The sequence below is a fragment of the Xiphophorus hellerii genome, chromosome 3, assembly GCF_003331165.1.
Source record: "Xiphophorus hellerii strain 12219 chromosome 3, Xiphophorus_hellerii-4.1, whole genome shotgun sequence".
Lineage (NCBI taxonomy): Eukaryota > Metazoa > Chordata > Actinopteri > Cyprinodontiformes > Poeciliidae > Xiphophorus > Xiphophorus hellerii.
Genome location: NC_045674.1, coordinates 12,678,387 through 12,693,286, shown reverse-complemented (window position 1 = coordinate 12,693,286; position 14,900 = coordinate 12,678,387). Strand labels below are relative to the sequence as shown.

General features: G+C 36.8%; 1 protein-coding gene across 1 annotated transcript; it reads left to right on the top strand.

Annotated features, from left to right (window-relative positions):
* The first annotated feature begins 444 nt into the window (after positions 1-444).
* Positions 445-14,527, top strand: gnl1 (guanine nucleotide binding protein-like 1). Its single transcript, XM_032558853.1, has 12 exons — positions 445-647; positions 1,531-1,678; positions 2,504-2,640; positions 2,750-2,901; positions 4,317-4,388; positions 5,930-6,122; positions 7,583-7,681; positions 7,787-7,963; positions 10,247-10,425; positions 10,518-10,695; positions 11,209-11,349; positions 11,435-14,527. Exons 1-12 carry the CDS (start codon positions 575-577, stop codon positions 11,701-11,703), a joined length of 1,818 nt encoding a protein of 605 aa, XP_032414744.1. The 5' UTR covers positions 445-574; the 3' UTR covers positions 11,704-14,527.
* The last annotated feature ends 373 nt before the right edge of the window (positions 14,528-14,900 follow it).

Here is a 14,900-nt window from a genome sequence, read left to right as displayed (position 1 = left end):
TTTCAAGACAGTAAAATATGACAATTACAAATAAGGATGTCATTTAATTTATTACATAACGTTTTCTTTCTAATTGCAGGTGGAATCTAATGAATTGAAACTAGATTTTTAGATTTACGAAACTAAAAATAGATGTGTGGTTGGATTAAATATTACAACGACCTTCCATAGTATTTATGCCAGTCTGCTGGAATGTGCACATTTTTATGAGGTGTTTACAAAGGTGGATTGTACCATTTGAGTACAGGGGGTTTTAATCGTAGTTTTACCAACATATTTTAGGTTTATTTATCAACAATGGAGCATTAGTGATATTTTATTTATTATTTTACAATTTAGTAATATCAACTGTTAAGAAAAAGTATGATAACACCGCTATTGGTGGTTTTTGCGCTCCATCAAATTGGTTCCGTCCACGGTTCTCCGCAGTCTGCAGTGGATGTTGCGTCACTGAAAAAGTGTAGGAGTCCAGAAACTTCACTCATGTAAAAAACGTCTATTTGAAAGCTGTGTGGTAACGACACACAGTACAGAGCTATTAAATATATTCATCCGCTTTCCTGCTTTTTGGACTATGCCTCGGAAAAAGCCATTCAGCAACAAGCAGAAGAAGAAACAGCTGCAAGTCAAACGCGAGAGAAAGAGAGGTAACATTTTTTTTTTTTTTTTTTGCTGTTAGCATTAGCATGCTAACGCTAGCAGTTAGCGTCACGGCAGAATTCAGTTTTTGGAAACTGTTCCTCCGTGGTTAAAGGTTTCGTTAATGCATTAAGCTAACACGTGACTCCATACATTTAGTCTGTTATAGGAGCGTGTGTTTGTTCAGACTGCATCACGTCGCGTTTACTGTAACTTACAGTCGAAGTTGAAAGTCAAACTTAAGCCCGTCAGTTTATTACTGAAGCGGTGAATTAACGGCAGACATGAGGGATGCAGCTCACAGTGGAGCACGTTGAGTATGTAAACATCATGGTGGTTTACAAAGCTATGTGTTATCATGTATGTTTTGCTGTAGGATTGGACATTTAAACTGCCTCTGCGGTTGAATATTATTTAGATTTATAGGGGAATGCCTTGCTGTATAACATACACCGTTACATCTGATAGATTTACAGGAACTGTTTGAATTGTTTATATTTTTAGTTTTTTTTGTAAACATACCAGCCCAACGGAAAGCCGAGGTGGTGGCAGGATCATGCTGTGGGGATACTGGTCAGATTGATGAAAAAGAAAAAACTAATTAAAAGCCAGTCCTGGATTAAAAATATACTGAAAACTGCAATGGACCTTAACCTGAGGCAGAGGTTCGGTTTCCAGGTTGCCATTGAATCAAGTTTACAACGTGAAACAGTTCAAGAGTTTATGAATACTTTAAAAGCTTCCCAGTTGTTGACCAGTATGTTGTTTTTATGACTTTTTATTCATGTCTTTTTACGATGCAAACACTCTGAAATGCCTTGTTGTTGAAAAGTGCCATACAAATAAACTTGACTGACTGAGTTTGACCGTGACGCCAACCTGGTCTGATAGGTGACACAGGTTCTGGTCCGAGCAGCCGCAATGCCAGCGTGGAGCGAGGAGGAGAGCGTCAGTCTGACACTTCTGACAGTGAGACCACTGACATCAGAAGAATAAACCAGCAGCCCTTTGGGAGAGATGGCAGATATGATCCAAACAGGTAAGCTAATTCAATACAGCTATTTTATTTGGAAATGAACAAACACTTACATTAAAATAAACGTTTCCGCTGATCTAAGAGGGCATTTATCGTTTTGTTTGTCATTTATCATGGTAAATCTTTTATCTTGATTTTGACAAGTCTCGTAATTGTGAGTTTATTCTTGTAATTTCATTTATTTTTTATAAATATATACATACTTACTAATATTCTGTTGCATTTTCAGATTTTAACCTTTCATCTGAAAAATTGTTTGCTATTTTTTTGCTTTTTTCTTTTAAATTCATGCGATTCATAATCATGATGACATTTTGATTTATTGTTGTCATGATAAATTCCAATTAATGAGGTTTAAAACCACAAAAACTGTCGAATTGTTATTTGTGCTGCTTTTTTCCACTGTTTATTCAATAAATATAAATCAATAAATATAACAAAATCAGAAAACCCAACTAAATGCAGTTACTACTACGTGCATTTTGGTGAATCAAATCACAGCTATATGTTACCTGCAAGAGGAGACATAAATAATTATTATCGCCACTTTTATAGTTATCACAATAACACCAGAAAGTATTGCGATAAAACTTTTCAGTCCATGTCGCCCTCCCTTACACTCATCTTACTCTGATCTGCTTTAACACTTTAGCAGAAAGAGTGAAACAACAAGAACCAATTGTAATTTATTCTATGATAAGTAATCAGTTTTCACCAGCTTTCTGCTGATCTCATTAAACATGTGGAAAAAGTGGATATTTGATTACACTGTATTTAAGCTTCAGATACTAACAAAAGAAAAATGAAACTTTTTGCTCTTTTTTTAAGGTTTCGACTTCACTTTGAGAAAGAGAGCAGAGAGGAGGTGGAAAGGAGGAAGAAGCTGGCCATGGAGACGGTGCTGAAGCCGGTGTCAGATAAAGAACTAGAAGTCAGCAAAGATGAAATCTACCCTTCAGAGAAAGGTATCATTGTTTTATTTCTTATATTTCTTTAAAGCAACCTAGATGAGCAGAGTGCAGTGAAGGGGTGAGTCACTTCTTTACCTGCTGAGTTTTAATCTTCCTCCACCAGGTCTCGGCTTCCCGCGTCGGCCATGTTGGACTTATGAGATGACGCGGGAGAGCCTGCTGAGGAAGGAGGAGAAGTCCTACAGAGACTACCTGGAAGATCTGCACTCCAGAAACCCACCCGGCTCCCTCAGCCACTTTGAGCACAACCTGGAGGTAACGTTGTTTCCACGATGGACAAATATTTAAATTAAAGTCTGCCACTTGCTTTTATAGCAGCAGTAAAAATTCTGCAAAGTACGGCTGTTTTAAACAATTACTTTAGTAATCGAGTCATCTATCAATTATTCTGATAATTAATCGAGTAATTGAATAAAAAATGGGATAAAATAAAATATTGGTAAATTCTACCATAACAGTGGTTTTACTATCAGACATCAATATCGGCCCAAATTTTCATATTTGCATTTGTCAACAACTCGTTTCATTGCACAACACAAATAATCACCAGGCCGGAACACGGTGCGCTAAATAATAAAATATAATTTAACAAACCTTCGAGGCAGGTTATTTTCCTTGAGGAATTTTAACAATCGAGGTATGTGAATCATTCAAGGAATCGTTTCAGCCCTAATACAAAGTCTAATTTGTTCAGTGTGTTCCAGTGCTGCCTGAATGAAGTTGAATTTTTTTTAGTCATCCTTTTTTGCTTTGTTTTTTCTTTTTACACTGAAGACCATCAGATATACTGGTTTATACAATCTAGACCAGTAAAAGTTCACAACCTTTTTTATAAAGTCAACAGAAACTCTCATAACTTTGATTATACTGCAGCTGTGGTCAGATGAAAAGGTGTAACTCCCTTTACGTCCACTTATAAATTGGCATTACTTTCTATTTGTAATATCTGCACCTAAATATGTAACATTTAAACCTCAGTGTTCACCTGAGCGACTGGAGATGCAACAGTAAAGCCAAGAAGGAAGAGTAAAGTACTGCAATACAGACTGCTACAGGAGATTCTTCTATAGTAAATCTGAAGAATATTACATTTAATGTCCCTCAGGGGTTGATAAAGTATTTTTGGATTTGAATTTGAATTTAATCATCCAAACCTTCATTGCTCAGTCTACCTTTACAAATAGTTTTCTTTTTCTTTCCAAATATTTTTCATTTCCAGCAGCTTTCACACACTGATTAACTTTGTGAAACCTTATCAACAGGTGGAATAAGAGGATATGAAGAATTGATAGAAAACAGCTACATATTAATGCATCTAACACTTATGGATCAATATTAAGTTTCATTTAGACATACCTCATTTATCTTAGCATGCTGATATTTGAGTTATCAGCATGGCATTTTCATCTACTGTAGTTTATTTCACTGGATACAGTTAAAAGCTGAGCATGGTGGGACTACACAAGCAAAGCTTTAAATTATATCTGCTAAATCTTTGCAACACAGGGTCACATTGTTGTCACTTCAGCTACCTTTCATTTTAGTAGAATTATTTAACTATATGTAGATATTTTCTCTTGAATTCGAAAGCAGATGAAGATCAATTCAGAAAGTTACCAGCGTTACTGTTTATGATTGTTGTTAAATCTTTATTTTCCTTTTCATTTCAGACTTGGAGACAGCTGTGGAGAGTATTGGAAATGTCTGATATCATCCTTCTTATTGTTGATATTCGACACCCGGTAGGTGAACCTATCATCAGTGAGGTTGTCATAATGGATCAGGCCACTAGGGGGAGTCACTGTCAAGAATCAACAAAAACCCAGAATAATATTTTCACTTCATTTATCGTTCATATTTACCAATTATTATTATTATTATTATTTTATTAAACAACTCTTGCTAGATGCTAGATGAAAGCTTAATTGTTTCTTCTGGGAATGCCAACACAAAAACTAAACTGAGAAAATATTTCAACTATTACTAAAAATAAATATATGAATGTGGAGGAAATAATCAGTTGATGATTTGGTGTTGTTACCTCAGACAAACTGAAATGAGCTATATTGTTGATTTTAATTAACTTAACTGTCTCTTGCAATTGAATCAACTTAAAAAAAAAAAAACACTGGCAGGGATTTTTACACATGGCATTAAAAATATGAAATTGTAATATTTTCTGTAGCTTTATAAGTTAAAAAAGCAACAAAGGATAAATAATTATGTCTCCACACCTCATCCACACTCTGGTTGTCCAAAAGTTAAATCCATTCTTTGTCCGTCTCTGTGTTTGCTAACTCGTCCATTGAACCGTCTAACGGCCAGGGGTGGGCACTCCTGGTCCTCGAGGGCCGGTGTCCTGCAACTTTTAGATGCATCTCTACTTCAACACACCTGAGTCAAATAATGAGGTCGTTAGCAGGACTCTGGAGAACTTGACTGCACTTAGGAGGTGATTCAGCTGTTGGATTCAGGTGTGTTGGACCAGGGAGACATCTAAGAGTTGCAGGACACCGGCCCTCGAGGACCAGGATTGCCCACCCCTGAACCTGTAGCCCCTAATAACTCTGGCTTAAGATGATGTTTTAAATATTTTAAATATAAATTTAGTAATGAATGGTGGGTTTACCTGTTTTTTTTCATGTTTTAATAGATTTTCTACAACAGAATGACAATAAAAATACTCGTGATATTGTTGTTTTAGATCTATCTTTTTGTCATTAAGTTGGAAAATTGTTTTTCATTTTCTATAAATTTCATTATACCTCATAAAAAAACATATCCACTATTTTTCTGCAAAAGTGTTATGGTATTTTTTTTTACAACCTAAGAAGAGATTAGATGATGACAAACTTCCTGAAGTAAATGTGTATAAAAAATGATAAGTTATTGTTTTTTGAGGAGGTTATGTAACATTCACAGCTAAAAAAAACCCAACTTCTTTTTCTGGATTTACAGAAAATATTGATCTTAAGATTGTAAATTTGCAGACCTCTGACCTAGTTTTTTATTTCTTTTCCTTTATCACCTCCTTCCTCCTTTCCATCCCAGCTGTAATCTTTTTGTGTTTTACCTGAAATATCTTCATAATAAAATTCATATTTATCCTTTTAAAACGTGAAAAAACTACTTGGAACTTTGCAAATTATGACTATTGACTCTTAAACTTACTGCTGTTTTTAAATATATTGCCTAAACATTTGCTTTCACACAACTCTCCGTGTTCCAGTTAGTATTGATAGGACTGAATGATTTATTAAATGTGTCTGTCTGTGTCCACCAGGTGCTGCAGTTTCCTCCAGATCTGTACCGTTACATCACAGTGGATCTCCACAAGCAGGTGATCCTGGTGTTGAACAAAGCAGACCTGTGTCCTCCGCCGCTGGTGATCGCCTGGAAACACTACATGGCCTCCCAGTTTCCCCACCTGGAGATGGTCTGCTTCACGTCCCACCCTGGACAATCCTACAACACAGGTCAGGAGGCTATAGTAACGGAGGCCTTGTTGAAAAGGCTAGCAAAGTTATCTTGAATAAATAAAAACGGTAACAAATATAGAAAAACTACAACTAACTGCATTTATAAAACTTAAACATACGATATTACATCCTTTGTTTTTGTGTTTACGGATCAATTTATTTGCCGTTAAACCAATTTGAAATTGAGTTATATATACAATTTCCCCCCCACAAGCAGTTTACGTCAGCTGACAGCAAATTACGGCACTCTAAACTCCTCTTGGCAGCACTTAGCTAGTCTGCAAAATGGCAAAAGTTTGGAGAAAACGCCAGAGTCAGATGTTGTTCAACAGTAACTAAATACATTTTTTGACAATTGTAACTTCTGTTTCGTATTCATTTGTATAAATGATCTCAATATAATACTTTGACCTTTTTGAGTTCTGCACCTAGAAATTAGCCAAAGTATGAATAAACTAAAAATACTGCTATACCTAATAAAACTAAAATAAAATTTAACAATATTTAACTAATGATCACTAGAGTTTGGCAGTAACTAGTTACAGTTTCTAACTGTAGTAACTGTATCTACAGTTGCTAAGGTAACGGTAGCTGCACTACAGTTGCAGTAATACTTTTACTCAAGTAAAAATTTACTTTTAGTAAAAGTTATTAGTTTACTTAAGTAACTTTTAGGAAAAAAATGCACTTCTAGGAGTATTTTCACTACGCTGTACTTTTCACTTTTACTTGAGTAATTTTATTATGAAGTATCATTACTCTAACTTCAGGTTTTGTTTACTTTATATTTTAGTCCGTCTGATGATGTAATTTTTAAATAATAATAAATGATCAGTTACTCAGTACTTGAGTAGTCTTTTCACCAAATACTTTTTTTAAAACTCTTACTCAAGTAATTTCTTAAATGGATACTTTTCACTTGAGTAATTTTATTATGAAGTATTGTTACTCTTTCTTGAGTAAAGTTTCTGACAAACCAACTCGTTTTAACCAAAAATACATCATCATACGTTTTATACAGATGAAATTGATTTGGAAATATTTTTCTTTTTCCTGATTATTTATTTGAATTATTTTCATTTTCATCTTTAAAATGCCAACATTTCCACATAACTTTATATTTAATTTCCTCTGATGTTGCAATTTTTAGATATTAAATGATCTTTTAACTTGAGTAATTTCTTGGAGGCCACTTTTTACTTTTACTTGAGTAAAAATATGTTAAAATAGTGCGACTTATCTATAGTTTTTGGTTACTCTTCCCAAAGTTACAATCACAAATAAAAACTAGCAAACACACTTAAAACTAACTTAATTAGACAAACAAAAAGCCACAAAGAAATAAAACTAATCTATAATGAAAAACCCAAAATTGTAATAACCATGTTTGTTGTTTTGAAAAGTTAATTATTACTTTTTATTCTCTCACACTTGTTGTCATTATGTTTCTCTAAAAGTGTTGCAGAAGAAGAGGATGAGAAAAAAGGCTGACTGGAGTCGGGCCGGAGGTCTTATCGATATCTTTAAGGCTTGCCAAGAGATCACAGCCGGAAAAGGTGAGAGGAAGAGTTTTTACGTTCATCATCTTTACCTCAACAACTGATACTTCATCGTAACAAATCACCCTCTCAAAATGTCTCCCTGTAACCTCCTTTTCTCAGTTGACCTGTCCAGCTGGGAGCACAAGATCCAGAGAGACGCTGCTGCAGAGCGGCTGGACGGAGAGCCGCAGGACGAAGGAGCTGAATCGGTTCTGGTGGAGCATCAAAGTGACAGCGCTCTGGAGATGAGCAACCAGGAGCTCTACAAAGACGGAGTCCTCACTCTGGGCTGCATAGGTGAGTTTTATTACAAAACTTTAAAAAAATTAACTAGATTTGTCAGTGGTGGAGATTTTCATTCATTCCAGACAGAAGTAGTAATTGCTTACTTACATCTAAGTTTGTAAACACTTAGGATATTATAGATTTACATTAAAATGCAATCATATTAAGATTCAAATTCAATAAATTAGAATATTATTAAAAAGCCCATTTAAGTGAAACATATTATATAGATTAATTCCACACAGAGGGATGTTTGAAAACCTTTACTTCTGTTAATAATGAGGATTTTCCACTTACAGTAAGGTCTGTCACCAGACGTTCTTGCAATAAATGATAATATTGTTGTTTTAAGACCATTTTCAACTATTTAACATTTATCTAATTTTAATGGCAAAATAATCCAAGAACACATTCTCAAATATCAATAAACTTTATTTTTAATTTTAAAATTAAAGTAAAACAAAAAAACTAAAGCAAAGGCAAATGCTCATTTTAATAAACATTTACCACTGGAATGTGGTAAATGTTTATTTTATTATATTGGTTTTTGACTGGACCTGGAAGACATTTTAAAATATCCAAAATTAATAAACAAAACAACAAAACCAAAAATATAAAATGAATGCTAAAGTCTCTGTAAACAAAATTATCCTTCATAAAAGGGCTGGTTGAGACCAAAGAAGACATTTGTCATCCAGAGAAAAATTATAAATTGTCCAAACGGAAATTATTGAGTCCACTTTAATTTATCATGCGATTAATTGATTTATTGCTTACTGTGACAGATGTAATGAAAACATGACATTTAAAAGTAAAATATCACATCAGAACATTAAAAAAAACATTTTTAATACAGAAATGCAGGCTTCATGAAAGTTATGCTTAATTAATAAGGTCCACATGATTTTCTGCAGTAGTTAAAATAACATACCCAAATTTGGGGCGTGCTGTGGTGGCGCAGGGGGTTAGCACCTTTTGGAGGCCTTAGTCCTCGACGCGGACGTCGCGGGTTCGACTCCCGGTCCCGACGACCTTTGCCTCATGTCTTCCCCCCTCTCCTCACCCTCCTTCCTGTCTGCCTATTGTCGAAAAAATACGAGCCACTAGCGCCGCAAAAAAAATAAAAATAAAATAACATACCTAAATCTAACTTAACTCCGTTTCCATAATCTTGGTAACAAAGTAAAGCTAAAGCTTGGGAGGCTCCATCAGAAGTGCAAGTGTCATGGCAGCTGCTACAGTTTCAGAGAAAATCAGGATATAACTTAAAATAATTAGGATTTTGTTTGCACCTCACCAGAAACCTTTTGCATTATATCAGTGGTTCCCAAAGAGTGGGGCGCGGGAAGCGTAGTTATACAAAAGTGTTTCACTGTAAAGATGGTTTGTAGTGTGTTTTGTTGCAACCTGAAGTGTGAAATAAACTTCGGTGGAATTTGAAAACAAAATATGTGTATAGGTTTATGTCTGGTTGAACGATGTGTGAGCCCAGTGGATTTATTTTTCTTTTTTGGGGGGGGAATTTAATCCATAGGGAGGCCCAGAAGAAAATCTTTGGGAATCACTGCATTACATAATATATATAAACCTATTAGAAATATCATAAATAAGGCTCCAAACTTGTGGAAATCATTGCTCCACCAGTGGACATTACATTTTCAAAGATTGATGGAGCTGAGCTAAACCACAGCAAATTGACAAATGTTTCAGTAAAAAATACTTAAGCATTCTGGCTTTGACACAGTATGGCACCATTTACAAATCTGGGACTTTCCTGTGTTTTTATTTATTAAAATTAATAATCTTATTCTTACATGTCTGAAATAGCTTGTTTTGATAAATAAATACCCTCATTTATTTTTTAGCTAAATATAATAATAATAAAACAATAAAAAAATTGTTATATCTGACTCCAATTGAAGAGTATTTTTTTAATCCAGTCTAAAAAAAAAAAAACTAAAACAAAACATTACAACAAATTTAGCCATATTTTATTGAAAAAAAAAATGAAACCACCAAAATGAATTTCTTTTTTGGCACTACCAGAGCTCCATAGAGTGTCTTTTTGTTGTTGAAGCTGTTGTTGTGTTTACATTTGCTATACTGGTGCACAATTACCAAATACATTTGTAATTCAGTACATTTATGTCAGTGTTTTTAAAAAAAGAAAAGTTTGATGTCTGTATCAGATCGATATCGACCGATAATAAATCTCAGATAGCGGTATCAAAAGTAAGATAAAAGTGTATCTGTGCATCCCTAAATCCTAACCTGTGGTTGGATTTATTTTCCCAGGTTTTCCTAATGTTGGTAAATCCTCTGTAATAAACAGTCTAGTGGGGAGGAAAGTAGTGAGCGTCTCTCGAACGCCGGGTCACACCAAGTACTTCCAGACCTACTACCTCACCCCGACGGTCAAACTCTGCGACTGCCCCGGCCTCGTCTTCCCCTCCCGCGTCAACAAGCAGCTACAGGTACGGCTCACCATGTCTGAGTTTAAAGCTTCTTATAATCTAAGACGTGTTAAATATCTGACTCTCTAAATCATCTGGGTGTGTCTCCTCAGATTCTAGCGGGCATTTACCCCGTAGCCCAGCTGCAAGAGCCGTACACATCAGTCGGTTACCTGTGCGAGAGAACACCTTACCTTTCTGTGCTGAAGCTCAAACATCCCAGTTTGCAAGAGAAAGAGTCCCAGCAGAGCGTGGAGGAGCCCAGTTGGACCGCCTGGGATGTGTGTGAAGGTGAGATGACGTTTAATCCGCCGGCAGGCTGATGCTAAACGTCCATGCTAATCCATTTAGCATGGATATTAAATCCATGCTAAACTTTAATGTACGTGTTTGTAGCTGATATTAAGATGCTAACACTGGGAATGTCTTCTGACATGGATTTGGTGGACTGTGGTCTTTTCCTGTTCAAAGGAAATCATTTCTTTCTACTCTTGCCGCTGGTTTTACTTTGCTTATTATGAAGGATTGATTCCAAGTTAATAACCCGATCCAGTTGGATCGCAGAAAACTCAGGTTTTTTAGGTAAATGGCCGCATATCAATTAATCAGTTAGATCGATCAACTTTAACTCAATCGATAACTTACTTCCCTAGTCGGAAGGTTTTAATGTTAGCCTTAATCTTTTCAAGGAAACAGACGACAGGAAGTTTGTAAACATCCATTAATTATGAATAATATCAGACGTTGTAATGGCTCCCCTGAGAGCTCTGGCTAAAGATCTCACTCTGTCTTTGTGTTGCTCAGCTTGGGCAGAAAGGAGAGGCTATAAGACGGCGAAAGCGGCACGCAACGATGTTTATCGTGCAGCCAACAGTCTGCTGAGGCTGGCGATTGATGGCAGGCTCTGTCTCTGTCTCAGACCGCCTGGCTACAGCTGCCTCAAAGGTACGACTACTCATTTCAGAAGATCTTGGAGGGTTAAATTTCTGCTGGATTTAACATCTTTTTGGGGATTATTCCCGGCTAACAGAGCATTGGGAAAATCATCCAGACCTGCCTGAGATTATGGCTCTTCAGGGGAGAGGAGCAGAGGAGGAGGGAAGTGCAGAGCGGGAAGACGAGGAGGACGGAGAATCCAGCTCCGAGCCTGAGGAGGAGAGAGACAGGGATGCTGACGACGATGAGGACGGTGATGATGAAGATGAGGGGTTTGGACATCGGGGGTGGAGTGACAACAAGCCGTCATCGGGCTTCACTGTCAACATGTACAACGTTCTGCGGGAAAATGACTGTGAGTGAAACTACAGGAAGAGGAAAGCAGAAAATAAACAGCTCCTACTAGGGGTGCACCGATTGCGATTTTGGCCGATGCCGATTCTTTTTTTTTTTGTCTGTAATGTTGTTTGCTAAATATAGCAAGAAAGTTGCAGAGTAGTTCATACATGACAAACTCGGCTCTGTCACATTCAAGTATCGGCCGATCACCGATCCCCCAAAATGAAGGACTGATTTATCATGTCGGTGCACCCCTAGCTCCTACGCTTCCCAGGCTGCTTCAGTGCACCTCTCATTCCTTCTTCCTCCTTAAACCTGCATTCCTTCTCAGGTTCTGTTCTCATAAAATTCTCCTTTGCACATTAACAGAATCAGCTTTTCTTCCAGTTATTTTCCTTCCCGTTTATCCTCCAGAGCGTATTTATGTTTCCCATGCTGTGCCTCCGCTCGTTCATCCCCACGACTCCATCCTCTCTTTCTCATTTTGCATGTAGTTCTCCGAGACAAACGAGCAAAATAAATTCCCTGAGCCTGCAGCTGGTTTTCAACGTTTTCATCAGAAAGTGACCTCATAGCTGGAACGCCAAAGTTCAGAAAAAAAAAACGATGAAACGGTTCAGACACTCTGCTAATGTGAAGCCAGTCGCTGGAGCTGCTTCTTTAGCGGCTCTAAATCATCGATGTGGAGCGTAACTTCTTGGTTGATGGGTGTGGGGCTGAAAATTGGAGATGCTAACCCACAAAACAAGAACTGACAAAACCAACTCTTCACAGTTTTGCAGCTAAATGTTTCACAACTCTGTCAGTAGATCATTAATCTGCAGCAGGGCTTTAATTTGGATGAAGCTGGTTGTGAAAATAACTAGGATTTAGTTGAAACTGGGGGAGTGAAATGTATCAACTCCTGTTCTGAAGGAATTAAACATGTAGTGTTTTAACTACTGCAAATGTCCTTTAGATGCTGACAAATTTCCAGTAATTAGTCCATGTTGAGTGAAACTGAGTGAGTAAAAAATGTGTTATAAAGAGACGTTTTGGCATTTTGAACATAGTCGTTATTCCTTTCTTGCCCTATTGTGTTCATATCATCCATCTTTAAGACTGGAGAAAGCCTTATTTTCTCAAATACTAAAAAAAACAGACTATTTATACAATTTACCACTAAATCTAGTTTTTTAAAGTTGAGGTTGTGAGGCAAACGGATCAAATCACTCCCAATAAACCCTCATCTGTTGATGTTTGGCTGGTAGCTGCTGTGTCGGTGTTCACACTCCCACCTTCACCTGGATGTGGAAATATAAAACTTTTCCTCCAACTACATAGAAATAGAAGCTGATCATTACAAATTGCAGTTCATCCATCATGGATGAGGACGCATTTTATCAGAGATTATCTCAAAATAAGAGACGTTTCTGTCTCTTGTTGTCGTTATCTGGTGTTTGCTGGTCGCTGCTGTCAGATACGGTCGTTTTGTAGTTTTTATTCGGTACCATGAGGGGGGTAAATAAAGTTCATAACAGTGTGGTTGAGTTTGATTTTAGTATTTTATTGATCTGAATGAGTGAGGAAAATAGTTTCAGACTTTGTTTCCAATCCTGTTGTCACAATATTATGTCCTTTTATTTATTATTTTTGGTCTCTTCCTTTTGTCCCAGTTGACGTTTATATCTGACATATGTCCTTTATTTTTTCCTCTGTATTTCCTTCCTTTCCTCTTAGGGTCCTTCATTCCTTCTTTCCTTTATTGCTTAGTGTATTACTTTCCTTCTTCATTCGTTCTTCTTTCTTGGTATCCTTCATTCATGTTTTCCTTCCCTCAGTGCCTTTCCTTCCTTATTTCATTTTCTTGTGTCCTTCCTTTTTTCCTCCCCTCTTTGCATCCTTCATTCCTTTGCTTTTTGTGTCCTTACTTACCTCTTGATGTCCTACCTTGTTTCCTTTCCTTTGTGTCCTTACTTGTTCCTTTCCCTCCTTCCCTCTTAGTGTGTTACTTGCCTTCTTTTCTTCCCTTTTGGTGTTCTTCCTTCCTTCCTTCTTTCCTTTTTATTATTCCCCCTTTCCTTCCTTTTTTCCCCTAATGTTACCTGCTTTCATTCCTTCCCTCTGCGTGTCCTTCCTTCCTTCTTTCCATTTAGTGTCCTTAGTTCTTTCCTTCCCTCTTTGCTTCCTTCCTTTCCTTTCTTGTTTACTACTCCTCCCTCCTTCTTTAATTTCTTCCTTCCTTAATGTATTACCCTTCATTCCTTCCCTCTTGGCGTCCTTCCTTCATTCCTTCCCTCTTAGCATCCTTCCTTCCTTCCTTCTTTCCCTTCCTCTTAGTGTCAATTCTTCATTTCCTTCCTTCCTCTTCTAAGTGTATTGCCTTCCTTCTTTCCATCTTTTAGCTCATAATGTGCTACATTCCTTCCTTCCTTCCTTCATTACTTTCCTTTCTGTGTCCCACATTCCTTCCTTTCCTCTTAGTTTCCTTCCTTCCTCCCTTGGCTTGTCCAGATGTTAAAACCTGAGCGTTGTAGAAAAATCTGCCATAGATTACTGGGGGGAAATTGTTAATATTCATTTTCAAATTAAACATGAAGGACTGAGAACTGTTTGGTTTTTACATCAAAAGTGAGTGAGATCCCTGAATGAACACAGAAACATAACACTACAGCTTGAAGTAGAAAAGTTTTGGTTTGGTTTTTGTAGAACTTTCTGTTTCTGAACATGAAACGCATCAGGAGTGTGCTGTGAGATTAAAGAAAAGGCTTGAGGTGCATTCAGGCTATTTTCTGAATTATTTCATTTCTAGTTTGCCTTATGACAACTGGACTGCTTCCTGCAATTAAAAAAAACCCTCAAAAACCCACCTGTGTCAGTGTTTCCTTTTTTTCTGTAACATCTGAAGAATATTGGCTGTTACTGTTCAGACAGATCATCCTACAGCTGCTCTCTTAAACTATATTTTTAATTTAAAAACACATAATTGGGTATTTTATTTAATAGTTTAAAGATCCAACTTTCACAAGTCTGAAGGAAGTATTTACACTCCTGGTGAGATCAGAAGAAAACAAAATTAACTCTGTGGCCTACATGTAAAAAAAACATGTCTTAGAAACCTGACGCATCATTCACACGAAAAACGGAGGTGGAAGCATCATGTTGTGAGGAAATGTTTGCTAATTACATCCTTGTAGAGGATGCAAAAGAGCTGAAACTAACAGCATATGGTGGTGCAGCAG

What these genes read in the sequence shown, in the direction of transcription:
- gnl1 (XM_032558853.1), top strand. Translation starts at nt 575, where the DNA reads ATGCCTCGGAAAAAGCCATTCAGCAACAAGCAGAAGAAGAAACAGCTG. An exon ending in TTGTTGATATTCGACACCCG is followed by an intron (nt 4,389 to 5,929) that starts GTAGGTGAACCT and finishes TGTGTCCACCAG; the next exon opens with GTGCTGCAGTTTCCTCCAGA. An exon ending in TGGACAATCCTACAACACAG is followed by an intron (nt 6,123 to 7,582) that starts GTCAGGAGGCTA and finishes TTTCTCTAAAAG; the next exon opens with TGTTGCAGAAGAAGAGGATG.